At 43.8% G+C, this 26,826-nt stretch overlaps 1 protein-coding gene across 3 annotated transcripts in view; it reads right to left on the reverse strand.

Annotated features, from left to right (window-relative positions):
* The window catches only part of INTS14 (integrator complex subunit 14), a 171,308-nt gene that overhangs the window by 121,836 nt on the left and 22,646 nt on the right, over positions 1–26,826 (reverse strand). For all 3 annotated transcript variants that reach the window (XM_078683016.1, XM_078683017.1, XM_078683018.1), the window contains exon 5: positions 6,085–6,203. In XM_078683016.1, coding sequence (XP_078539142.1) covers positions 6,085–6,203 — 119 coding nt within the window. The remainder of the gene's footprint in view (positions 1–6,084; positions 6,204–26,826) is intronic.

Below are 26,826 nucleotides of genomic sequence, written 5' to 3' on the forward strand. Positions count from 1 at the left end.
GTCGATTAAAGAAGTATCACTAGTTAGGCAACAATGACACTTACAAGACAAGCGCCTAGAAACATTGTGATGCTAATTAATGCTGTGTTCGATCCTGAGACCCTTGCATAATAAACAGCATACAAGGATTCTGGATTTTTTCCCCAACTAACACAAAGCAAAACGAGACAACCGTGGAATTTAAAGACAAAAACGCGAGGGAGAGTGGAAAAAAAGAAACCAGGGATGGGATAAACTGCATTGCCAGAGCAATAGGTCACCTCTGCTAAATAGTGACTTTTGGAGAAGCAGCACAGCGCCATCCACAAAAAAAAATAATTAGAAACAAGGTGTGATGATGCACCTGCAATTCCACCAGGGCCCGTGATGATGTTTTTTTTTAGCGCAAAAGGGAAAATTTAAAACCGCATTGGGGGTGAGAGCGATAACGGAAGGGGTACTGCAGGGGGGCAAGAATCGGACAAGCATCACACAAGAGAGAAAGCCCCCCAGGGCCGTCTTTAGCACTGGTGGTGCCCTGTGCAACAATGATTGTTGGCACCCCCCCACCCCCACTGACTGCCTCACCACAGATTCCCTCACTACCACCATTTGACAATGCCCCCCTCTCCCAAGTCTCCATAACCACTGTCTCACTGATTCATTTAGTTTTATAGTGCCACTCATACCAGTTTAAGGTGTCAGAACACTTTACATCACACATACATTGCATAGAGACAATCATACGTGTGTAAATAAGTGTATAGGAAATGTTGCATAAGACAGAGGCCTACAAGGTGTAGGAGTCACATGTCATCCATACAGGTAGACCGTATAATTTAAGAGTCCTTGGTCTGTAAAAGTACCAATTCAGAATTAAAAATATATCACTATTGTTAGGGGTTTTCTTTAATAATAACAATTGATTTCTACCCAAATGAACACTTTTTGCAATATAAGGATAAGGAAAGAATGGGCAAAAAAACATACAGCTGCAATATATTCCTTGCCGTTTCCATGCAGCTTTTTGACGACAGTTAAGAGCTCACTGCTCTATATTAGTATTTTAACTTTTAAACTGCAAGTAAAATAAGCATTGGCATAGCCAATAGGTCTCGCATTTGGGACCTTATAAGTGTTAAGCCATGCAACACTTGATGTTATTGCACCAAGGATATTGTGCTGGATAACTAAAAACTTATAAGGTCCCAAAGGTGAGACCTATTGGATATGCCAATGCTTATTTCTTTGGCTACCATGAATCTTTAGGCATTGTCAGGTCTTCTGTGTCAAGGTGACTTACATGAATAGAAGCCTTCTTTTAGATGTGTATTACGAGATACACAAGGATAGAACCACTAACAAATACTGAAATCTGTCACAGCCAAAGGGCCCTTAATTTCTGAATCGGGTATAAGTGCATATTCTTTTTTGGGCCTATATTATCAAGCACTACTACTCTTTCTGAGTCTAAAACCTCAGATTGTACGGCCTATGGAAGGAGTGAATTTATAAGAATCAGTCTAATTTCTACTTACTACCTTGCAATGCAGTCTTCATCTTATCACATACATTCCTCCAGAACTGAAACAAAGTAGATTTCTCTACATTGATCATCGTACAATCAGTAGATTGTTTCGCATCCACTTTGATTTAACTGTTCTGAGTAAGGCACTTCTAAAATTATGTATGCCTTTACCTTTCACTAGTTATTTGTGGCATTTGACAGATCTTTCTGGTCATAGGTCATGTAATGACAATTCTGCTACACTGAAATGCCTTTACTGACAACAAGTGGGGGAGGCACCAGGATACAGGCAGGTAAATCCCAGTAGTGTGCAAGTGGCAAGTCAACTTTAATTCTAGAACTGTGAGTTGTGCTCGAACTAAGAGGATATTGAGATTGACATGAAAATATATGCTCAAGGAAAAGACAGAAAATCATTCAAAGTGTCTTCTGTAGTACATGAAAAAGACAATAAACCAGTTGGAATATACCTAGGGTAGAAAAATGAGAGTAATAGTATGAAAACAAGCATAAACCTAGCAGGAACGAAGGATGTATTGTGTTAGGGATAGTTTGTTAGGGATAGTTTGCTGAAAGTGAATATTTACTGCATATTCTTTAACGACCATATTGGATGCATTATTGAAACCTCACTGAATGAGCATTTCCTGGAACTACTACTGTCACTGTTTAACGTCAAAGTAATTATTGCTTACCTTGGTCATGAGCATGCTGGGTTTTTTTTTCAACCAACTTCTAGAAGTTTTAGGCCAAGCTATATTTATTCACTTTGGCAAAAACGAGTACAGTTCGGGTTTTAATCTTCTTCTAGAATCAATTGCTTAGATCAACACACTGCCAATGGGATGGATACGTGTCATTGAGTACTTTATTATGAATCCGCCGTTTGAAGGATCCACTCATCAAAAGGGCCATACACTACATAAACAAGGCTGGATTCTCTTCTCCCTCCTAAACAGGTCAAGATCATAGGCATTTCTCCAATTACACCAAGTAATTATTCTCCAACCTCATTTGTAATCATACACCCACCAAATTAGCTTTACCCAGTCTAATTACTCCTCAGTGGCCTTGGGCAAGATTAATCTTACGGCTGCTCACAAAACTTAGAACTTCACTATAAATGTGGAGCTCTTTTGAGCCTCCCATCAAAACAGCTCAAGATAAGGTTTGCAGGCAACGTAATGCCTGGTCTGCTGAGGCAGTGAAACCAGAACTGCTCCACACCTGCCAACTGTAGCGGAGATGGTGGAAATACTACCATTTGGAAGTGTTCCTTAGCTTTAGAGAATGTCAAAGTAGCTAATGAAAGCTTGTTTTATAGAAGGCCAAGTGTGGCAATGTTTGTGGTTGTCTCTATTAGGCAGATAACATTTCGAGGAAGTTGTTTAAAGCATTTTAGTCCTTCCTGAAGCCTTTGTTCTGGAGCAACAGATTATCTGCCTCTCAAAGCTTATGCCATGTGTAAAACACTTTTTTTTATATTCGTCTCAAAAGTCGATCAGCAGGCAACTGGGCCTGGCAAGTAGCCTTTGAATTACCTCCGATTTCAAATACACATATTTCCTCACCCCCTTCAAACGTAGCAATGAGTTTTGGCAATTTCTCTCCATAGTGATTTTTTTTTATCAAAATAAAAGAAATCAGTACCTGGTCCATGATCCATTGAAAGGAGAAGCACACTAAGACAAAGGTAAACTGGCATGCACTGACCAATCAGGAGACAGCAAATAAGAGTGACAATGGAGCCATTTGATGGTAAGCAATGGGCGGTAGCGCTCAGTAGTTTTACTGCCAGAAGAAGCATGATTTTGTGGTTTCCAGGTATGCAGTGGCATTACATTATTTTTAATGAATGTTGTGAATATTTAATAGCACACTGATACTTAGCCTGGAAAGCATTGTTAATTCTTAGATCTGACCCAGTGTCTTTCCTAACGTGCAGTAACATTTAGCTGTGTAGTGCTCATCTTGCTATGTGTTTGCCTATTCAGTGTTGCTTAGGCTTCTCAAAAATATTGTTTTTATCCTATTCACACTTGCATACTTTTCACTACCTTCACTGCTGTGCACTTGTAGTAGTTTCCTGTTGGCTCGGATTTAACATGTTTGGGCCTTTTGACTGAAGTGTTTGGTGTATGCACTGCAAGCAAGGGCCACAAGCTGAGCGTGCACTGTGATCCAACATTGCAAAAGGGATTACATTCTCCTTGGATCAAGGCACAGTCCCAAAACTCACTGAAAATGAGTCAGATGGCTCCTAGATTTAAAAATAAAATCCAATTTGGGATCACACACAGCCAGCCAAAAAATGGCCTTTATCAAACCTACTGTGGTTTTGTAAAGCACTAGAGAAAACAGTGACTGACCAACATGGTAAAAATAGTTCTATTGGACATATGGCAATCTAGTTTCAGACCTGGCTCCAGTACAGAAACGTCAGCCTTAAAAACTGATGACAATACACATCACATAATTGACAAAGGCAATGCCGGAGTCGTTGTACTACTAGACCTAATAGCAGCCGTGGACATGATTGATCAGAGTCGGCTCCTCACAACTCTTGAACACCAAATGGGAATGCGAGGAAAGGTTCGGAACCAGCTCTCATCCTACCCATCAAGTAGACAACAATCGGTAAAAATAAGAGATCACAAATCAGACACTGCAAAAAGTAGTATATAGAGTCTCATGGAGATTAATCGCGGCTACAACGCTATTCAATCTTTATATGGAAACTCGAAGTCTAATCTTGAAAGATTTTGGTGTCTCATGCAATAATACATATGCGTCACTCAACTATATCCAAAGACATCAACAACAGAAGACACGGACATCCTGAGACTATGTGTATCCCTAACTACTTCATTCATGGATACTGGACAATGAACTTTTAATTAATATATATTCCTAAGATTCCCTCGCCTCCGTGTGAAGCTTTTAAAATGGATTTATTTCCACGCCATTGTGCAAAAGTGAGCAAAAATAGGACGGCCTACACGTTTCGGCTCCCACTAGCCTTCGACTGGACTATAGATATATATCCCCACTAGCTCAGGTGGAAAGATCCTGCAGCCTGGATATCATCTCATATGCAGACGACACACAATTATTCATCTCTATGGGGCCAAACACAGAATCCACAAAAATGTAATTCAGAGAATATATGAAAAAAGTCTCATCCTCGATGTCCCAAAGTTGCTTGCAACTTAACAGCAACAAAACTGAGATTCTACTGTTCAGCAAGGCCCATGCGTGCTGGTTGGACGACTGGAGGTTGTCCAAACTCAGTAACACACCACAACTTAAAAAGATGGTAAAGAATCTAGGCATATTAATAGATGATAACCTCATAATGAGCGAACAGGTAGGCTCTACATGCGGCACCTGTTTTGAAATAATAAGCATGCTTAGAAAAGCATTTCAGTGGTTACCTCTTCACACCAGAAGAACTCTCACCCAGGCTCTTGCCACTATCAAAGCTTCAGGTGATTCAAAACACTGCTGTACGCCTAGTCTGCAAAACTTACCCCCCCCCCCCCCGCCCGATCTCCCTCAGAGCCCACTTCAAAATCTCTTCTTTGGCTTCCAATTAGGAAACGTGCCATCTTCAAGCTCCTCTGCCTGGTACACAAATCCCTATCAGGCAAGGACCCTATGTATCTTCAAAACAAACTTCACCCCTATCAACCCACGAGAAATCTGAGCTCAAAAGACCAGCTATTGCTCTGCTCCCACAGTATTCGTGTAGCCAAATATGTCTGTCGATCTTTCTCCTATCTTGGCCCATATCATTGGAACAGATTGCCCCTACACATCTGTGTTTGTCTCAATTTTGGCAGCTTCAAACAGCTTCTCAAAACCTGGCTCTTTTAAAAATGTCTCTTACCCTCCTTCCCTCCCTCTACTTAGGTTGCGCTCCAGCACCAAGATACCCCTTCGAGGGTGATTTGTTGCGCTATACTAAGTGTATGTAGCATAACACAACACCTGAATGAAATCCTCTTTTCTAGATGAGACTAAACCTGTTACAATCCTTCCCAAAGCACCAATGATAAATGTATCCAGGAGCAGAAGAGTACACCTTATACCTGCAAATCATTCAAACACACGGGAGGGATAGGCTTGTATCCAGGATTGTTGGGAAAAAAACATGAACACCGATAGCTTGGTAGAGATATTCTGTTGCTAGCAATGCAGAAACTTACCATAACCTGCTCCGATTAAGGAACAATATTAATCCCCATCAAAACATCTCTACAAAAGTCAGAAAATAAAAACAGACACCAAACCCAAACTGTATGCTTACATATTAGGATAAGCCACAGAGGAGCATGAGATCGTGTCAAGTCGTAGGTTCACAGCCTAACATTTAATTGCACTTATCAATAAATTTCTCATTTCACAATAAAACCCTGTTTTCGTTTCATGCATAGTTAAAATACCAACAGTATGAGATTTATTTTACTGAGTAACCATTTTAAAAGAGTACTCCATGAGTAATGCAGTTTGTGGGGGTCATCCTTCACAGAGTCACAATGAAACAACGTCTAGCACAGACACCGGAAGGTACTCACCCAAACATGGACTGCACATTTTTCAAACACAGTGGTCCATCGATGGTGAAAATTTGACCTTCCCCATTGTTCAAGTCTATGAGACGTTCAAGACAGTCCAAGGCATCAGTGCTCTGAAGCTGCAGGTGAACCAAAAGCACAGGTTACCAACCTTAAAGCACACATTAGATGTATTAAAATACTTAAAGCATATTCATAAGACTGTTGCAAGTAAGATACCCAAATTGGAATTCTTGGATAGCAATTCAGTAACTATTGGCGGATGACTGCTTTAGAACTCCTTCTAGAAGACAGCTTGCTGAAAGCGCCAGGGGGTGGGAAGAGCTGAGGAAGACCAAGAGAAAACTAGAGAGGGGAGGGGATACAGAGACAGACAGGGAAGTGCATCAAAGAAGAAGTCTATTAATAATGCCAAATCTTGTTCTATACCTTCTCTTTGCATCCTCAACTGTGGATCAGACCTACAAGTCGTGAATGGGTAAATAAATGGCTTACTGAGCAGTACTGTTCATTGAAAAAAAATAAAATCTGTTGAGGACCACGGTGTGGAGTTGATATAATTCTTGCATCAGTTTGAGTTTTAGCACATGGATTTCCGTAGGCTTATTGCAATATATAAACTACTGCAATACTATAATAAAATGCGTATGTGTTTATTTTTTTAATTTTAGGAACACTTTCGTATCATAAGGAAATGTATCTCTACATGGTCTGCCAAAAACACATAATTTGGCAGTCAAGGAATTTTACTACACCCAAATCTTATTCATTTGTCTCATGTGCATGGTGAAATGTAAGGCATTTTCAAATAGGAGCATCACAAGAAATGCCTTTTTACTGAAAAAAATACTTGCACATTATTTAAAATGGCCAGAAGAGATTCTCCATTATTATGTTATTTAATAATTGTAGAGCGCGCAGCTACTCAACAGAGTGTCCCGGCGCTAAGGCAGATCGTGAGAGAAACGGCTTCCAGGGCAGACTCGGCAGATAAATTAATGCTGGAACAGCCAAGTTTTAAGTTGTTTCTTTAGGATCAATAGGTCGGTAGTCTGTGAGTGTAATCGGCAGCCCATTCCAAATGAGGGCCACCTGCACCTGAAAGGTGTGACCCCCTCTACAAGAGCGAATTTGGGCACAGTAATCAGATGTTGGTGTGACGATCTTAAGTTTCTGCGAGGAGTATAAAAAGTCACCCGTTTCCTGATGTACGGACCCCTGTGACATGTAGCGCTTTAAAGGCCAACACAAGAACCTTAAAATGGATTCTGCTGCGAATGGGTAGCCAATGTAGGTTCTTTTGGATAACCTTGAGTTTATTTAGTAAACATTCAGGGAGGCTCAGATATAGGGCATTTACATAATCCAGTCTCGAAGTAATGAGAGCCTGGACCACCGTCTTTCTGTGGGGGAGTGACAGGAGGGGAAGAAATTTACGGAGCATTTTCAAAATGCCGTAGCAGGTCCTTGCTATCGACTGAACTTGGGTTTTCATGGCAAGAGAATCATTCATCTTTACCCCTAGATTTTTCACTACTCCTGCTGATGCCTAAGGGGGCGACATATTGGACGGACACCATTGTTTCCATGTATCTTGGATGAACGAACCGAAAAGAATAACTTCAGATTTCTCTGGGTTGCATTGTAGCTGGTTGAGTCTGAACCAGGCAAAGACTTCCCTTAGGCACTTACTGATCTTCTCTCCGTCAAGATCCTCGCCCTTCTTATAAGTGAACAACAGCCGAGTGTCGTCACCGTAGGATAGAATTGTTGCACCACAGGCTTCCGCCAGAAGGGCGAGGGGGGCCAAATGCAAATTAAATACCAACGGGCTCAAGATAAGAGCCCTGAGGTACTCGGACATTAAAGGGGGGAATGCGGGCCGCAAAAGGGGGGGGGACCAGAATTCCTGGCTTCTTACCTCCAAAGAGGAGAACCACTTCAACACCGTGCCCGAGGCCACACTACCCTAATCTATGTAGGAGTCGGCCGTAGGGCGTAGTGTCGAAAGCTGCGGATAAATTCAACAGGATCAGAGCCACCCTCCCACCTGCGTCGAGGGTCTCTTTGATGGATTGTAAGATCTCGAGTAAGGCTGTTTCAGTGCTGAAATTTGCACAGAAACCAGATTGGCTCGTATGGAGGAAGTTGTTGGTTTCTACTGAGTACACGTATTTTTCTATGGTTTTGGCAAGGAAAGGCAGGAGGGAAATGGGTCTGAAATTAGATGTTATTATAGGATCAGCAGATGGCTTTTTTAACAATGGAAGGATTTTGGCCCTCTTCCAAATGGAGGGGACCTGGCCACTGATCAGTGAAAGGTTCAGAACCACATTGACCTCCTGGTTAATAGTCTCAGCTATGGCAGCTAGTGTTTTTGCAGGGCATGGGTCGGAAGGGGATTTTACATTTTTCATTATCTTCAAGGATTGCTCTATAGTCATGGAAGGGAACTGGAAGAGGAAGGCATTTCTTGCCGGAGTGAGGGCAAGGGATACAAAGGAAGGATCAACCTGCACCACATGAGAAACTGAAAGTGATGTTTGGATACTGGAGATTTTCTCATGGAAGAAAGATGCTAACTGGCTAGTCCAGTTATCCGACAAAGTGCATTTGGTGACAGCTGCTTTGGGAGAGGAGAAGTGTTTCACAATATTGAAAATGTCCTTGTTCTTGTTCCCGGAGGCCTCGATTTTAGCTGAAAAGAAAATGTTCTTTTCCTCAAGGATTCTATTGTGATAGGTCTTTAGCGCTGTTTTTATATATTTCTCTACTACTATCTGCACTAAAGTTTTTCCTCCAAGCTCTTTCCAAGAGTTTGCAGGAGATCTTGTATTTCCTCAGGGCTTCATTAAACAATGGCGAGGATTGTCTTGTTGTTTTACAAGGTCGTGAGATCTGACGGGCAAGTGTCTTGGTACCTTGCTTTATCCAGTTCTCAAGGTTAACGGTGTCATCCTCTATATTACCACTAATGGAGAGGGGATGTGAAGCAAGCTTTATTGCACTGCCCAATGTCACAAGCAAAATCTTGGCAGGAATAATTTTGGTACTCACAGAGCACTGATTTAGGACAAGCAAATTTGAATCTGCTAGTCAAGTTGACCTCTTTACACCTAATCCAGGGCTGGACGGTCTTTTTATTCCACCAGTTATTTCCCCGGTGGGCTGGAGCCCTTTGTGGCCAGTTTTGAAAGCCCAAGGTGGTTCCTGGTGTCACTGTCACTTTCCAGAGTTCCCCAAGGTTATTTGGATGGGGAGGCAATCTGAGAGTGAGGAGAGAGAAAGAGGGAGAATGGATGGATGGATGGATATGAAGAGAGATTCCGCGTAGATGGAGAGGCGAGGTGATTGGAGCATTTTTTGCCATGGGTTCCCAAGTCCGGCCCTGACCTAATCACAGTTTTACATTAGTCGCACGTTGCCCAGAAAATTTCAAATTTTGACAGGCTGTAGTCTTGATGCTTAGTGACCAATAGGCAACGTTTGATAAATTAGACAGGAAGCATCCTGGGTGCAAGATTTTGATCTGCGGCTTGGACTTAACCTTCTTTGGTGTGATTATGATCAAAATGAAAAGTTCTAGAAGAAGATTAGTAGAAGATCAGGATAAAATAGCCACTACATTAATGAAATATCATTAACATCATATGGCTTACAGCACTAGACACTAAAATCAAAATAGTTCAAGAAAATACATATATGGGATATGTATATATATGCAACCAAGTACTGCAACATTCATCCGTGTCTCCTCAGAGCTCGAACAGGTACAGACCACAAGTTGGCTCGTGAAAATCAGGTGCTGTTTATTTTCACCACGACCTCCTTAGCATGATGCGTTTCAACCGGGTCACCCAGGTCTTGATCACATGACGTGCCAACATAGAGGCGTGTCTTAAATAGTGCTTGAACAATAATAGCCCCATCTACATAAACTATAGCCATGAAAAACATCTTGCTTGTGTAAATAAATACAATTTCAGTTACGCGATTTGAACTGGATACAAGTAGTTGTATATTATACAGTCATAAATATCCTCCTCAGCAACAATGCTAGCAGCAGATACAGTAACTACTAAAAAGTGCAAAAGAATAAGGCCAAGTGGCTTCAAAATGATTTGCGCTAGAAGAGGGAAAAGGTCTTAAAAATCGCTTGCAATGTATACAGAAGCAAGTTAATTTGAATCGTGAAGTCGGCAATGTAGGAAAAATGGCTAAGGACACAGCCTATATGTTAAAATGATAATGGGAAGTGCAGGTTAGGGGGGTAATTAATGACAATGTCAAATTCAGGAATTGAAAAAATTAATAGATAAATCTAATCAAACTGATTTCAGTAATAATTCATGAGAATGATATGTATTATCATGTGGTTGCTACATAAATGAAACGCTGATACCAATCATACAGTTACATGGTTATGGTGAAGGACGTGGGGCTGAGGGACCACAGTATTATAGAATTGAGTACCAGCATAAATGCATAGCTCTAATATGCAAAAATTGTCAGAATGTACAAAATATGCAAAAAGTGCAACATATGCAAAATGTGCAAAATAGGGCAGTATCACAGAAGCTCTGAGCTTCTCTGTAGCACAAGCACTACATTAGTGACAGTAATGAGGCTATCCATAATTGCTAGGTTACTTCAATGTGGACATGGATTAAAAAAATGTAGATAAAAAAACATGTGATGATGTGGACAAATCCTACTAGTAAGGCTACAAATATCTATACGAGTGAATACAAATATATGAAGGTTCCCTTAAAAAGTGGAGAAGAAGCAAGTTACCTTAATAAAACCAGATAAAAAAAAACAATCCATCCTTCTCCGACATAAAACAGCTAAAAAACAGAAATACTAAAAAAGACTGTAAAAATAGGATGAGGACAGTGACTTAAAATACTGGAATACAAGGATTGCTTTAACCACCACTTTTAAAAGACTGCCTCACATACAACATGTTAAAATACATTTTAAAATACATTTAAAATCCATATAAAATCCTATCATGAGTAAACCAACAAAATATGCATAAAATGTATTACAGGTAGTTGTGCAAATCTTCACCTGTATTCATTCCATTGGGCATCTTAGTATCAAGAGTCAGGATGTAATGTGACTCAAGCGGACGCAGTTTTCTCTCTCTATTGCCACCTCTTTTTGATTTTGAAACAGCATCGATAACATAGTACGATAGATCATTTAAGTTGTTATGGTGTTCTAGGTTAAAGTGTCTTGCGACTGAGTAACTGGGATCGGTGTTAAATATATATATCACCAGCCAAGAACCGCAACCCACGCTCACATTCTGTTCAGGGCCCACCTAAGGACACAGGGTTTGGAAGGAAGGAACTTACCCGCAAGCCGTGAGAGGTGCATGCTGGTACTTGCAGTCTGCCCACGGAACTGCAGTGCTGTTCGTGACTTTACTCTACCCACCTGAGCATCCACCAATGGAAGAACGATTGGGATTACTTTTGCGGGTGCCTGTCGGGATTTGCTGTGTTGGAGTAGGCATCTGATGAAGGCACAGACCGAAACGTGTCATGCCACTGCTCTCGTGATATTACATTTTCTTCTGGTATTCCCCGCTGTGTCTCTCCGGTTCTTTTAAACAAGGAATCCATCGATATATATATATATATATATATATATATATATATATATACAGCGGGTGGTTTTGACTCTGCAACGCAGTTGGCCAGGACATCAGCACCACGTTCCTAACTGTGCCCTGGATCCCAAAGATGGACACTGTGACACGAGAGGAGCACCTCATCCGGCATGCAGTGAGAGGTGCATGCTGGGATCTGTAGTCTACCGACGCGGCTACAGCGTTCTATGAGACTCTAATCCTGCCCCCAGGGACAACCACCAATGGTAGAACAAGTGGGTGTTTATTTGCTGTGTACTGGCGCGAAGTTGTGATGTTAGCAGGCATTTGATAAAGTCACTTATGACGAAACGCGTAATGCCGAAGCTGTTTGGGAAATAAATCACCTACCTGGCTCCCCGCTGTGTCCCTCCGATTCGTCCTTCGGTTTGAATCCTGTGTGGCATATTATGCGCGCCGGCCCGAGATGCGCTGGAGGGACCCGCCTCACGAAGTGGAAAGAGTCAACAAGGGCACCTTGGGGCAGATACTTTTTCCAGGATACTGGGAGCACTCTGACCCACCGCACCCGCATCTGAACAGTGCCGCTGCAGTTGCAGTCTGTAAATTTACACGGAGGAACCAAGGGTCACGGTTTCTGAGGTTTCAGAACTGTCCTCTTGTGGATAATTGCGGTTGAGGCGTCCTGGGGACCCAGCGGGTGGTTTTGACTCTGCAACGCAGTTGGCCAGGACATCAGCACCACGTTCCTAACTGTGCCCTGGATCCCAAAGATGGACACTGTGACACGAGAGGAGCACCTCATCCGGCATGCAGTGAGAGGTGCATGCTGGGATCTGTAGTCTGCAGACGCGGTTACAGCATTCTATGAGACTCTAATCCTGCCCCCAGGGACAACCACCAATGGTAGAACAAGTGGGTGTTTATTTGCTGTGTACTGGCGCGAAGATGTGATGTTAGCAGACATTTGATAAAGTCACTTATGACGAAACGCGTCATGCTGAAGCTGTTTGGGAAATAAATCACCTACCTGGCTCCCCGCTGTGTCCCTCCGATTCTTCCTTCGGTTTAAATCCTGTGTGGCGCATATATATATATATATATATATATGCGATATATATGCATATATATATATATATATATATATATGCGATATATATATATATATATATATATATATATATATATATATATATATATATATATATATATATATATATATATCGAGCACAATCCCGATAGCAAAGCGCTTTCCCCCAAACAGCGCGACCAGGAAAGGACCACCAAACAGCAGGTAAGTTTCTTTCAATGCTCTATTTCTCCAACACCATGATGCGTTGCGACCGGGAACACCAGTCTTGATCACAGTTCAAGAAAACACATATATGGGAGATATATATATATGAGTTTTCACAATCCTGTTAAGCCCGGGATCGCCTGAGACACAGGTACAGACCACAGATTGTTGGTAGAGTTTCAAGTGCGGATTATTGCATCCAATTTAGCAGCATATTTTGAAGGTCAGTGCCCAGCATTACGTGTTTTGACAGTGAAACACTGTCTTGATCACATGACATGCTCAGGGCCAATTCGCAATAAATACTAGTGCAAGTGGCGATTTTCAGATTTTGCGTGTTTTAATCGTTTCCTCATGTTTCTTAAGTCTTGAATCAATTTCATCAAGGCCTATTTTCATAAGTTCCCTTTGGTCGTGAGCATCCAAAGTACCAATCAGTTTTTCAATTTCTTTTACTATCTCTTGTCTGTCGATTTCAGCGTATTTTATTAAAATCAATACCATGTTCAAGGATGCTTCACGGTTGTTATTGGCCCATTCTTTAAGCATTAATGGCTTTGGTTTCTCGAATGATGGCGTAATGAGTACTCTAAGACCACGAAGTACTCGACCCACCTCATATATATAATTTTATTTTTTTAACATCTGACCGTACCTGGGGTCCATATGATTAAAGCAGTTCCTATGGCAACGTTTGTAATGAAGAGGCTCTTGTCTATTAAGAACAAACATAGAGTTCTACCACTGTTTTCCTTGCACAAGGCTTATCATACAATTGTGCCAATCAGAAGTCGAGCATGAAAAGCTGTTGCTTGAAGAGAGTACTGGGACTCAAGCATCCCCAATTATAGCTGTTTGTGAGCAACATTAACCTAAGTACCATTGATATAATGGAAGAGGGGTTATTAACCTCACTCAAGTGTGATATTCAGGGAAGAGTGTTATACCAGGTTATTACCAAGACAACATTAAAAATATCTTTGCAAGGTCTAAAAGACTGGTGGACTTACTAGCAAAAATGCTGAAAACACCTGGTTTTTGGGATTTTTTTTTAAAGCTAAAAAACAAAAGTGTGGAAGCAGGCTGATTTGGAATCAAAATCTTCACTACAGTCTGTGTTGGCTCAAACATGCATGCTTGGATATGGCATAACCTGTGTTATTTAATCTCTTTTTGTCTGGCTTGTTTTAATTAGATTTTGGAATATTACAATATTTGGAATATTGAGCTCTATCAGGAAGCAGAAAAAAGAGAACAGTGTGTATGCATGTATATTAGAAAAATTAGGCCTAGACATTCGTTTTGGTTTCCCAATGCTAAATGTCCCAAGGATTCGTTTTCTGAAATCACGGTATATCAATTAAGTCTCCAGCCTAGTCAGAAGGACCTAAATCATTTGGCTTTGGGAGGACATGTAGTGACAATCTAAATGGGATTTTGTGCTACAATATCCCAGTGGATGCACAAAAGAATAGGTGTAACAATTGGACATTTTTTAATAAGAAGCGGCATTAAAATACTGTTTTACACTAAAGCATTACTAAGCAAAATAATACAAATAGGTATGACTGAATTAATAAAATAAGAGAAAATGTAATTTAGTGCATGTGTGCACCAACACATTCCAAAGTTTTACTACTGTTCGCACATCTCCGAGCTGTGTGTTCTGTATCCTACTAGTTTTGGAACTTACGTGCAACTATATATTCTAATTGCATACATTTCAGTTGTACACCTGTTGCATAGAATCTGGGTCAATAGAAGTGGGCAAATCAAATTCATGCATTTTTAAATGGTTTACTCAGTTTACTATAATGAAAAATTAACTTGTGTTCTTGTTAGAAATTCTGGGAGAAAAAGTCCCACATTAGACATTACTTATTATGCACCTGTTCAGCTATGAGACACTTTAGATATCAAGACACCCATACAAATAAAATAAAAATAATGGGATACATCATCTCTGGTATTCTTCTTAAATTTGAGGGTCCTCTTGCAGTGACTGCTGCGGAACAGCAACTTAACATAAACATGAATTTGTTCAAACCATGAAAGGAACATTTTATGAAAAATCCAGACTGCGTCTTACCGCCTGGTTTTAACTACATTGAAGTGCATTTTTCTTTGCCTGAAGCAAACAAGGTACTTTCCTTAGTCCACCAATTTTGAATGTTTACACAAACCTCAGTAAAAGGTCACCTCTTTAAATGGATGAATATAGCAATTGAAGACTGAGAGCTGATCAGTTACCTTTTTAAAATCCTCACATGAGGAACAGCGCCTAGTGTTGTATTTAAATGTTTATTATTTTCTGCTACAGACAAAAGATTTATAAAAATCTGCAAATCATGCATCAATGATGGATTATGTGGGGGCGTGGCCAAGATGGCGACTGCATCAGACGTGCTCATACGAGCTCCATCTAGGGCCCATCAAACGTCTTTCATCATCCGTCTGATTCGACTTGGAATCACCCATCACAAATTGGGGGAAGTTCCTGGAGTTGCCCCCAGACTGAACACACCGTTGAGGACAGCCAAACAAATGGAAGAAAGCATTTGCAATGCAATAGGTCTCGCATTTGCAAGAGTTTAAGCTATTGACATTGTAAATGACAATTCCTTTTAGTTATCTGTTTTGATAATTAACACATAAATAAATGGCATTGTCATTTACAATGCCAATAGCTCAAACTCTTGTAAATGCGCGACCTATTTCATTTCAAAGAAGCAGCTGCCTTTGTCTGTGCTGCTTGGGAAGTGAAAGTGCGCTGAACATTGCAGGAAAGAATGCTGTGCCTGCAGTAGGAGGAGCTCATTAAAGAAAACAGTGCTTACAGACCAAATAAAACATACCGTGTAACAAGTAAAAGGGCCAGTCCTCATGGGAGGTTACAAATGAAGACAAGGCGGTACTAAGGAGGGACTAACATGCCTATTAATAAATCAGAAGCCAGCATTTACGAAGGAGCACAACACAAGCCAATGAAAAAAATGGCGGAGAGTGGGCGGGCCTCCAAATCAATACTCAAATACAGCATGTCTTGCAGAGCAGCGCATGCACTGACCAGGCTCGAGCTAAAAATGGACCGCGAGACAAGGCTGTAAGCCCACTCCAGGGGCCATGGGCTCTAGCGGCTGGAACAGGCAACCAGTCTGGGAGGAGGCGGGCTGAAGTGGGTTCCCGTGCCTCACTGCTCTGGCGTCTGGGACTCGAGCAGGGTGCTCCCCCAGCGGGACTCCTGAATCCTTGGCCTGGCTTGGGGCCAAGGAGTGATAGGACTACCACAGTGCTGGTTTGTTCCTGATTGGAGGGGAGGCTCCCTCGAGAACTGCACTGGTCCGTGTGGTGCGGGGGAGACAGTAAGCACTGTGCCACAGCATTGGTCACAAGGAGGACGAGGGAGCCGGGGGCGAGGGGGTCATGACAATCGGGGCTAGAGCTACGTGCGCCCCCACTCAGGAGTCTCCTGAACCTTCGGCGTGCTGTGGGGATGCAGAGCGATTAGACGCTGGTGGCACTGGGCTGCCCCCTAGCAGAGGGGTGGCCCGCTTCAGCACTACATCGACCTGAGAGGTGCATGGAAGCCAGTAAACCAGACAGCATAGCATTGGCCGTGGGGAGGACGGAGGAGCCGGGCAGAGAACCGCACTCTGACAGACTGCCCTGGGGACTCCGCAGTGACAGGGGGTGTAATTATGCCTGCCCTGCTAGTACTGCCCCCAATCGTTGGGGCTTTAGAGGGGAGTCCCTGTGCCCGTCTCACTCCGGCCGTGGACTGCTGCACCAAGAGAACATGGAAGTGAGCCCCTACTGGCTGTTTCATGCACTACCGTTACAAAGGTTACAAGGATGGCCTTATATGGCACGATCCCCCCTCCCCCCAGATTAGTACAAGTACAAACATAACTGAAAATAGACTGTCCGTCTGTTGACCATACAGCATTATTGATGTTATTTTCTCTTTCGACATTTCAACTGTTATTTTTCCATGATTCTTAAACCAGCACATACAAATTAATATGCGTTGTTTTAACCGCAATAATGCCATCATCTTATCATTAATTGTATCAATACAATTGCGAACAAAGGGGAAAAAATGTTTTACAGTTTCAACATTTTCCTTCTTGCAATGCAATTTTGCGTCAATTTAATACCGGTTTTAAATACCGTTTATAATGTGCAAATAACGCAGTTACCAGTGCAAAATACGCAATTGAATAGTGCAACACGCGAAAAAGTGGGATTGTACCAAGAACACAATTTTTTGTATATGCATATACGTGACATTTAATACTGCTTAGCAAATAATTCCTGCCTAATGCATGGAGAAAATTTCTTGTGTGGGCCTTTATCATATTTATTGTATAAAATACACTAGCGGCACCTCTTTCTTTTAGTACCTGCTTAAAAACCCCCACACACTTCACACCATTCTTTTTAGTGGATTACTTTAATTATTCACATATTTGGTACAATGTTTACCCGGAAATAGATTCTGCTGTACTCAATCATAAAACGTTTGTGCAAATGTTCAAACTTGTGCTAAAGTGCATGTGTGTTGTGTCTACAATAAGACATCACATAAAATATTGTTAATGTGTAAAAATTGTTACGTCTACCTCGGATGGCTAACCAAGCACATCCAAGGTATCTGAAACACGGAAACAGAAAGCGGGGGAGAGTGGCTGATTATATTTAGGGAACTAATCATGTAAAGACATTACAATCACTTCTATAAAATCATTTCTTAGATGCTATATATACACAAGCGTGAGAGAATACTCATTATTGCACAATCTCATCAAGTAACTGCAGTGGCTATCAAAGCCATGTATAAAAGTCCTCAGTTGTGTTGAGGCCATTTGGACTCTTACAGTCTAGTTCCAAGATCTACTTGGTCTCCAGACGTCTGGGAGTTGCCTCCCTGTTACCCCCACGCCTCGGGGGAGGAACAGTGTCGATCACATAATATTTTAACTTTTGCAGGTCATTCGAGTGTACCTCCTTAAAATGGCGTGCGACTGGATAAGACTCATCGGAGTTTATAATGCCCCATAAGTGCTGGAGCACTCTCTTGTGGATCTGCAGTTTTGTACTGCCTACATACTGCAGTCCACAAGAGCACTCCAGCACATAGACCGCATACTCGGACTTGTACGTTAACCATTTATCAATAGTACATGGCCTGTCTTTAAATGGTGAGACATAGGTAGTTTTTTTAGTTTCATATTTACAAGCCTTGCACGTCTGACACTTGAAAAAACCTTTGCAATTAGTTAACCAACTACTCTTTGTTTTTATTTCTGGGCTATTGTTAACAACCAGATCCCTAGTGCTAGGAGCCCTTCTGTAAGTAATCGCTGGTTTTGGTGTACGTGGTAATCTTTCGCCCAGGATGGGGTTATTCAAAATCAGATGCCAATTTTTCTTTAATATTTTGTATAGGCTATCCTTTTGCCTGATGTATGCGAGAATGAGTCTCGGACTACTGATATTATTGGACTCTTTGGTATTAGTGTTGGCCGGGGGAGTCTTAATCCTGTCTGTGGGCTGCTTCATTAATAGATCTTTACCAGACCCCCAAGGATATAGCTGCATGAATTAGCAAATTTAGCGGCACAAAAATGGAAATTTAGCGGCACAAATATGGAAATTTAGCTGCAATTTATGTGGCCATTTTTCCTACAACAAACACAAATATCTTACTTTTTTTTGTTATTTAACAACATGAAAGAGGGGGAGTGGTTCGGCCTCAGTACACTGGCCTTTTTTCTCAGTGCTTCATGAAATGACAGTCTCTGCACAATCATTAGTTTGCATAGGCACTGCAATTACAAGTGGTGTGCTGTTTATCGCAGCCAGTGCTTTCTGACGGCGATATATACCTTCAGACTGTTCTCATAATACATTGTGGTAAATCAAACCTGTCAAAATGTAAAAAGGGAGGAGTGCTGAAAAATATCGGGACATGCAGAGTTTGGTGTAGAAAGCATGCACCGATTTTGACTACTACTAAACCTGTATTAGGTTTTGTTTATCTCTCTTGTGAAACACCAAAACCCGTGAAATTGGATGTAAAAACATGCGCAATATGGTGCCTGCTCACCCAGGGCACTCGTAATGAAGGTCTCGATAATCTTGGTTATACTGACTCCAATGATGTAACTTGTCGCAGCCATGTCCCCTATTTCCTTTTGTAAAGCACTCTGACACCTTTGGGTAAAGTCCGCGCTATATAAAATTGCATAAATAAATAAATAAATATCCGTCTAAACGCTAGAGGGAGTGAGTATATCCTTATAGGCACTGCAGGAGTAAAAGGAGATGGGGCCTTTTGGGAGTTTGTCTTCTTTACATTTGCTGGCGTGAGGAGTGTGATCACTATTATCGGCTCACTTCCCGCACATCACAACTCTTCCCACATAGGCTGAAAAACAGAGACAACACCCTTCCAACCAATATTACAAGAAGTATAAAGTGCACCCGGAGTAAATAGGCTGTCGTAAAATGTACAAATAGACTGTTTAAATCTTTACAGTGCTTTCAAAATCTATGTTTTTAGCAAGACGCTACTGTACCTAGTGTAAACCTTTTGTATAGGTTTTTATCAGTTAAAGCCTGTACTGGCACCCAAGCAGCCTTTAGGTTCGCTGGGTCTAGCGTGACTGTGTGCGCGCCGGTGACATGGCTGTACTGCGCCTTGGGGGGGCACAGTTAGTATTCGCCCTGATCGCCCATCAGGGCCTTTCTTTCCCATATTGACCCTCGGCTCCAGGGGAGAGGGCGGGGCCTCGCCCCAGTCACCGGGAGGGTCTCCAGCGGGGAGCCAGGCGCGGGATGGGCACTTCAAAGCCCTTCACAGTGAGCTGCTAATGCCCCATTAAGCTGCCCCATTAAGCCCGGAAAGTTATTCTTTTGTGTCCTTCCCGCCCGCCCCAATAAACAATGTAAGTGGGCCCCCAGGATATAGCGGCTTTTGTAAAAATGCCGCGATTTCAACAAAAGTGCCAATTTCGCGGGGACTTTTGTAAAAATCGCGGCATTTTTACTAAAGTGCCGATTTCGCGGCAAATCGCGAAATCGCGATATCCTGGAGGGTCTGCTTTACGAGACATTGCCCTGGTACGTTCCATTGCATCATCAATGATACGATTAGCATAGCCCCTCTCTCGAAATCCATCCTTACACTGCTGTTGAGCGGCTATTAGGTCCTCATCCCTACTGCATACTATCTGAATCCGCAGCATTTCCCCGTAGGGAATTCTGCAGATAGTATGCTTTGGATGAAAACTTGATGAATGAAGAATTGTGTTGCCTGCGGTCGCTTTTCGATGAAGCCTGGTTTCCAGCTTTCCATATGCAATAAATGCTTCCACATCTAACAAGCATTTACAATGCAATGGTTTCGCCTTTTGAAAAGTTTGAGCTATTGGCATTGTAAATGACAAAATTTGTATTTATGTGTTGGTTTTGAAAACAGATAAATAAATGGCATTGTCATTTACAATGCCAATAGTTTAATCTCTAGATCGAAACTTGTAAACAGCTACTCCAACCGGAGTGTTCCGGCGCAGCGAGTGTTAAACCGATGTATCAATTGTAAAACGTGCTGCCTTCTAATGTCCCAATTAAATGTGACTGTCCCATTACATCTCAGATGGCTACCACATACCATACTGTTCAATCTACAGCAGTGATACTCGAAGTACAGCCCTGGGGCCGCATGCAACCCTCCTGACCTTTACATGCCGCCCCGGAGCAGCAGCAGAACTGGGCTGCTGTTTAGTTGACTCAGCATGAGCATTACAAGAATGAAATATACCGCAAGCACTTATTTAATGGTTAATTGTAGTTAAACAAAAGGAAGTGGCTAGGCATGTGAAATAATGTGAAATAACAGGAATCACGAAGGTGTGCATCAATTATTGTGATGGGACGCATAAGTCAGAAGATGCTATCCCGAGGTCTTCTACCCATAACAGCTAAGAAAGTGCTTAAGTACCAAGCAGAGCCAAACTGAGAACCAAAACCAGCCCATGCAAAAACGTTCAAACCGCCCCCCTGTACGAACCATATTAGTGTCACAAGCAAGCCTGCCTCTCTCCCGTGGATCTGAAGACAAAGATCTTTCATCAAAGGAGGTTTTAGGAAAAATAGGTCTAAATGATGCAAATTACAGCGTGGTTTATTAAATAGATTAGATAAAAAGCCATCTAAACTGCAAGCAGCTCTGCAGGAGAACTAATGAAATACTGCAACAGTTCAGACTCTGCAGCAGTTGTCAGCAGCATAATGGCACCAAAGCAGAAAAACAAACTCCGCTATGGCTGGTCCCAAGCCCAGCTGCAAAAAGAGGAGGGTTAAGCGTTTGGCTACCTACCCCACTAAGTAAAAAAATAGTATTCTAGCTACAAAAATGTGAAACAAAAGACCAAGAGACATTCTGGGCTTTGAGTATAGCAGAATCTCCTGCAGGGAGAGAGATGACAACACGTGGTAAAAGCTAGAGATCCCTGGCACCCACAAAGCTGACCCACCTGCGTTCAACCAAGACCATCTGCATCGGGACATGAAACATGAGGACCATGTACGAGACAGGTAAGACAACCCAAGGGCAGCAGGGATGAAAAGATACGACTTTGCCCTGTTTGGCATCAGCAAAACCAGATTGATACAGTTCGGTCAAAAAAGACTGGCTCCAGGAGGAATGCTTCTGTATTCTGGACACAAGAAAGAACGCCCCACATACTTAGGAAGTAGCACCAAAGCTAACACCTGCAGTCAACGGGCCAACAGAGTACTGATTGGAAGGGAAGCCACTGTCCCAGAATTATCACAGCAACCTTCCACTCAAAGAGAAAGTGGATCAACAGGAATGTGTACTGACTGATGGATGGACTATATATACCCCCAGGAAGGGTAGTAGGCATAAATATGAAAAACATACAATCGTAAATAAACCATGTGACAGATACAAAAAAACTCTATGAAAAGAAGGCAAACATTTGTATCACTGATGATGATTAACTAGGACAATATTCTAGGCATTACAGTCCTGAACACTGGCTACCTGTCATGGGTGCAAGTTTAAGTTTGTAAAGTAAACTGAGCACTCTGTAGGGTGTGGACATTGGTATGGGAACACGGCAAGAATAGGGCCTCTGGCGGTCTCAGGGCTGGATCTCGATACTCCAGCCCAAAAAAAGATCGCAATTTGGAGTCCACCAGGAGGTGCCAGTATGTACAAATTAGTCAGTACATGTGAAGGCAAAGGTGTAAATTAGGACCATCAGACTTTGGAACAATCAGTCTGACAACAGGAGGGGGTGATATCAGAGATGATGGGGGGTGGTGGGGCATATGTAAGGATGGAGAGAGATACTCCTCGAGAAGGAACAGTGAAGGCACGCTTTATAGCGCCCCCTACAGCCCTGCAGAATGGAAGAGGGGCAGCGCCTAGATGCGACTTCAGAGACCGTGGGAACTAAACACTGTGCTCTCCAAGTGAAATAATAAACACATCCCGCGCTTTCCAAGTGAAATACGCAGCATTTTCAGAGAGCGGTAAAACTGTCTTGCGAGCCCAACTCCCCCCTCCCGAGCCAGGAGTTTAGAGGGAAGTCATCACCCCAGGCAAGCCATGTCCGAGAGCGCCAGCATTGTCCGGGACATCCCGGGAGCAGTGTCTGGGAAGTGGCAGCACCCCTCCCCCGCAGCCTGCCCAGTGAACACAGCACGTCCCCCCAACATCACATGTGTTTACTCTGGTGGAGGGCTGAGTCTGACCGGGGTGGTGGTGGTGGTGGTGGTGGTGGTGGTGGTGGTGGTGGTGGTGGTGGTGGTGGTGGTGGTGGTGGTGACCCACTTACCGTTCACGTCCGCAGCAGCAGCCGTTCCTTCATCTCACGGGCAGGGGGCGGCCGCAGACAGGCCCGTCGGCTCCGCAGACGAGGGGGTCCCAAGCGTCCCTTAAACCCCGTTTCAAGCAGGCTCCACAAACTCCTGATGGGCCAGGCAGAGGCGTCCTTCTCCGGGCGGCAGCGTTGTCTGTGACAAGAAGGGTGAAACTTGCAGAGGAAGGTAGAGGAGGGGAGCGGTACAACTCAGCACAGCACAACCGGGGGAGTTCTTGTCGGGAAACTGGCCCGGACGGCGGGAGGGGGCGGGAGAGGACACGGACGGCGGGAGGGGGCGGGAGAAGACACGGACGGCGGGAGAAGACACGGACGGCGGGAGAGGGCGGGAGGGGGCGGGAGAAGACAAGGACGGCGGGAGGGGGCGGGAGAAGACACGGACGGCGGGAGGGGGCGGGAGAAGACACGGACGGCGGGAGGGGGCGGGAGAAGACACGGACGGCGGGAGGGGGCGGGAGAGGACACGGACGGCGGGAAACGTGCACAGGACAGCGAGGGGGGCGGAAAGGCACACGGAGGGGGCGGGAATGGACAGCGCATCTGAATTCACTTTCAGTGAAAGGGGAGGGAACGGGAAAAAACGTAACTCCGCCCTGGGAAAAAATCTCGGGAACGCCCCCGAATCTGGTCCGGCCTTGACGGACAGATCCGGCACTCAATGGCTAGCCTCCATTTATGGAGCTAGCCAATGAGAGCCGGGGGACGTTCCCGAAGTGCTTATTGTCGACATAGGATTTCACCTGCGCTGAAAAGCTGCGCAGAGCGCAGCCTTCGGCAGGCGAAACCCAAAAAGGTGATGGGCCCATTACTGATGTCATAAGTAAAATGCAAATTGAGATCATTGATATTAAGTTAAGATATAAACTCTTCTGCGCTGTTTCTTTCCCCTTGCCAAACTACAACAAGCATTTACAATGCAACGGTTTCGCCTTAGCAAAAGTTAGAGCTATTGGCATTGTAAATGACAACATTTTTATTTATGTGTTGGTTTTGAAAACAGATACATAAATGGCATTGTCATTTACAATGCCAATAGCTTAATCTCTCTCAAATGCCACACACACACACACCCACAGAGAGCCCCCCACACAGAGCCCTCCCCACACACACAAAGAGCCCCCCACACACTCACACACAGAGGCCCCCACACACACAGAGCTCCCCCCCACACACACACAGAGCCCCCCACACACACAGAGCCCCCCCCACACACACAGAGCCCCCCCCACACACACAGAGCCCCCCACACAGAGCCCCCCCACACACCCACACAGAGGCCCCCACACACTGCGAGCCCCCCCACACACTGCGAGACCCCCCACACACTGCGAGCCCCCCATACAGAGCCCCCCACACACTGCGAGCCCCCACACACACTGAGAGCCCTCCCCACACACTGCGAGCCCCCCACACACTGCGAGCCCCCCACACACTGCGAGTCCCCCCACGCACTGCGAGTCCCCCCACGCACTGCGAGCCCCCTCCACACACTGCGAGCCCCCCCCACACACTGCGAGCCCCCCCACACACTGCGAGCCCCCCCACACACTGCGAGCCCCCCCACACACTGCGAGCCCCACACACACACTGCGAGCCCCACACACTGCTGCTGTTTACAAGGAGGGGCCGCATGTAAAGGTCAATTTGGACGCAAGCGGCCCCATGGGCCGTACATTGAGTATCACAGATTTAAAGTATACTCGCAGCAAGTTAGAACGGTAGCCGGGCCCTAAAGCAGCAAACCCATTACTTTCAATTAAAAAACGGGAAGTAATTATCACCGTGACCACTTTGAAATGAAGCAGTTATGCATCTTCAGCAACAAAAACAAAAGACAATGGCACTTAACCAACAACCACCGCGCTTTTAACAATTTCACTTTTCTCACAGACTTTACCTACCTCCACTAGGGATGACGTATTCAATATTTAAAACTAGTTTTCTGTCCTGTCCTGGTTAATTTTGACAGGTCCACTTGGAGGTTTAAAGCTGCAGCAGTTAGGCTACACTTGTACGCCTTAAGTCATGGGGTCCTTCCTGTTTAGCCTAGTGAACTACATAATAGATACTGCTGTACACAGGTGACAGCAATTTAATTCCCTCCCATTGGTGCATTTTCTGTATTGTATTGGTGTATTTGTTGGCCTTACTGAAAAGTTAAATATGGCTGCTCATGTTTAATCAATTGTATCATGTTTTAGGGGTCAAAGCACATACACTGGGAACTTGACAACACTACTTCAGTGTGCAGAGATCAAACACAGCTGCATCACTCAAAGAACGGGGTTGACAATGGAAACAGAAGCACTTTCTCAAGCTTGTTCAAGTAAATACACCATCTGAGCGTCAAAAACAGTGATAGTAGGTGCTTTCTTGCCTTGCGTGAGAGACGAGTGACAATGTTATAACTCACAGAATGTTTACATAACGGATGGGGCCTTAATCCACAGGAAAGTCTTGTGGCCACATTGACTTAGAGTAAGGTTGATAGGCTTAGGAATAGATTTAAATAATCCTAAATTAATCCTCTTTTTTAACCGTGTGGAAAGTGGGGGAGAAAACAAGAGAAAAATAATTTCCACCGCAACACAATTTTAATAAAAATCTAAATATGGTCCTATGTAAATACGGAACTCACTCAGACCAACTCCCAAATTAACAGCCTACAACAACAGGCCCATTTTGGGACTCGTACGCTTAGATGAAGAGCTTCCCAGTGTTGAAGCATATTAACTCCCAATCTGTGACATTGCCTATTTTGCCCCCGTGAAATGATTACTTTGCTATGATAGAACAGTTAACAGGGAGACAAAACACGAGGCGCGTGACGCAGGAGGAGTTTAACTGTGCAAATAGCATCTATTTGACAGGTCTCCACCTGCCCAGTCTTAGCTGGACATTCATGCAGTGCTGAGCATTTTACCCGCTTTGCCACAAACCACTGCTTCAGCGAAATGCGGGTATTTTCCAGGAGCAAAAATCACTGGCTTCATCTCGCAACCAGATGTTGACACCTAGTCTGAACTACAGGGTGTCGGGACATCTCTGCCCCACAAACCGCTTGAGGAATTCCTGGAAAGCTGGCGCTGCTGCCTTGTAATTAACCACGGCTACTCAAGCGTAAAATGGCAGGCACACGCCCCTCGAAACACCCCCTCTCGCCCCTACTCCGGTGGGTACCCCCTCGCGCGCCTCCTGACCGCAGATACCAGGGCAGGTGGGGGGAGAAGGGAAGGTGGGGAAGCTCCGTCGCTCTTCTTACCTTGTTTGGGGTGGAACGAAACTTCCCAACTCCTGCTCACCAGAATGGAGAAGTGGCAGAACAGCCCAGCCAGCCACTTGCCAGTCTGCATGGTTCCGTTATAAAAGAGTCCCGCGGCCGTGCGTGCAGCCAGCCCCGGCACACTCCACACCCTCCTCCTAGAAAGTGCCTCTTCTGGCTGTCACAGAACTACCACTTAAAAGTAGTGTAAGGCTTTTCACAGCAGCCAGGGGGGGTCTCTTCATCCCCAGCAGACTTAAATGTGCTGCTGTGAATCCACTATATATTGGACTAGATTTTTTTGATCATGTTCCATTACTCACTCAAAGTTATTTCTATGTAAAACGCTCAGCCACCGATTGAGTTTTAGCAGCGCTTTACAAAACTGCTACGAAAGAATAAACAAATAAATATATTAGTTAATTAAGCCCGCGCTAGAAACTGCAGCGTTCCAGTTCACCTCGATTGTGGCTTTAAAGGGGACGGGAAGCATATGAACCGTGCTGCTCAGTTTCCATGTGTAGGGGTTGCACAGCGTGATCAGTTTTTGAAACCCCAAAATTATGATATTCCACAAACATCAAAGTAGGACTATGATTTTGAACTGACTGAGGGGCACAGAATGACTTGACAGCACTCACCAATA

The sequence above is a fragment of the Lissotriton helveticus genome, chromosome 3_1 (genome assembly GCF_964261635.1).
Source record: "Lissotriton helveticus chromosome 3_1, aLisHel1.1, whole genome shotgun sequence".
In the NCBI taxonomy this organism is placed as follows: domain Eukaryota; kingdom Metazoa; phylum Chordata; class Amphibia; order Caudata; family Salamandridae; genus Lissotriton; species Lissotriton helveticus.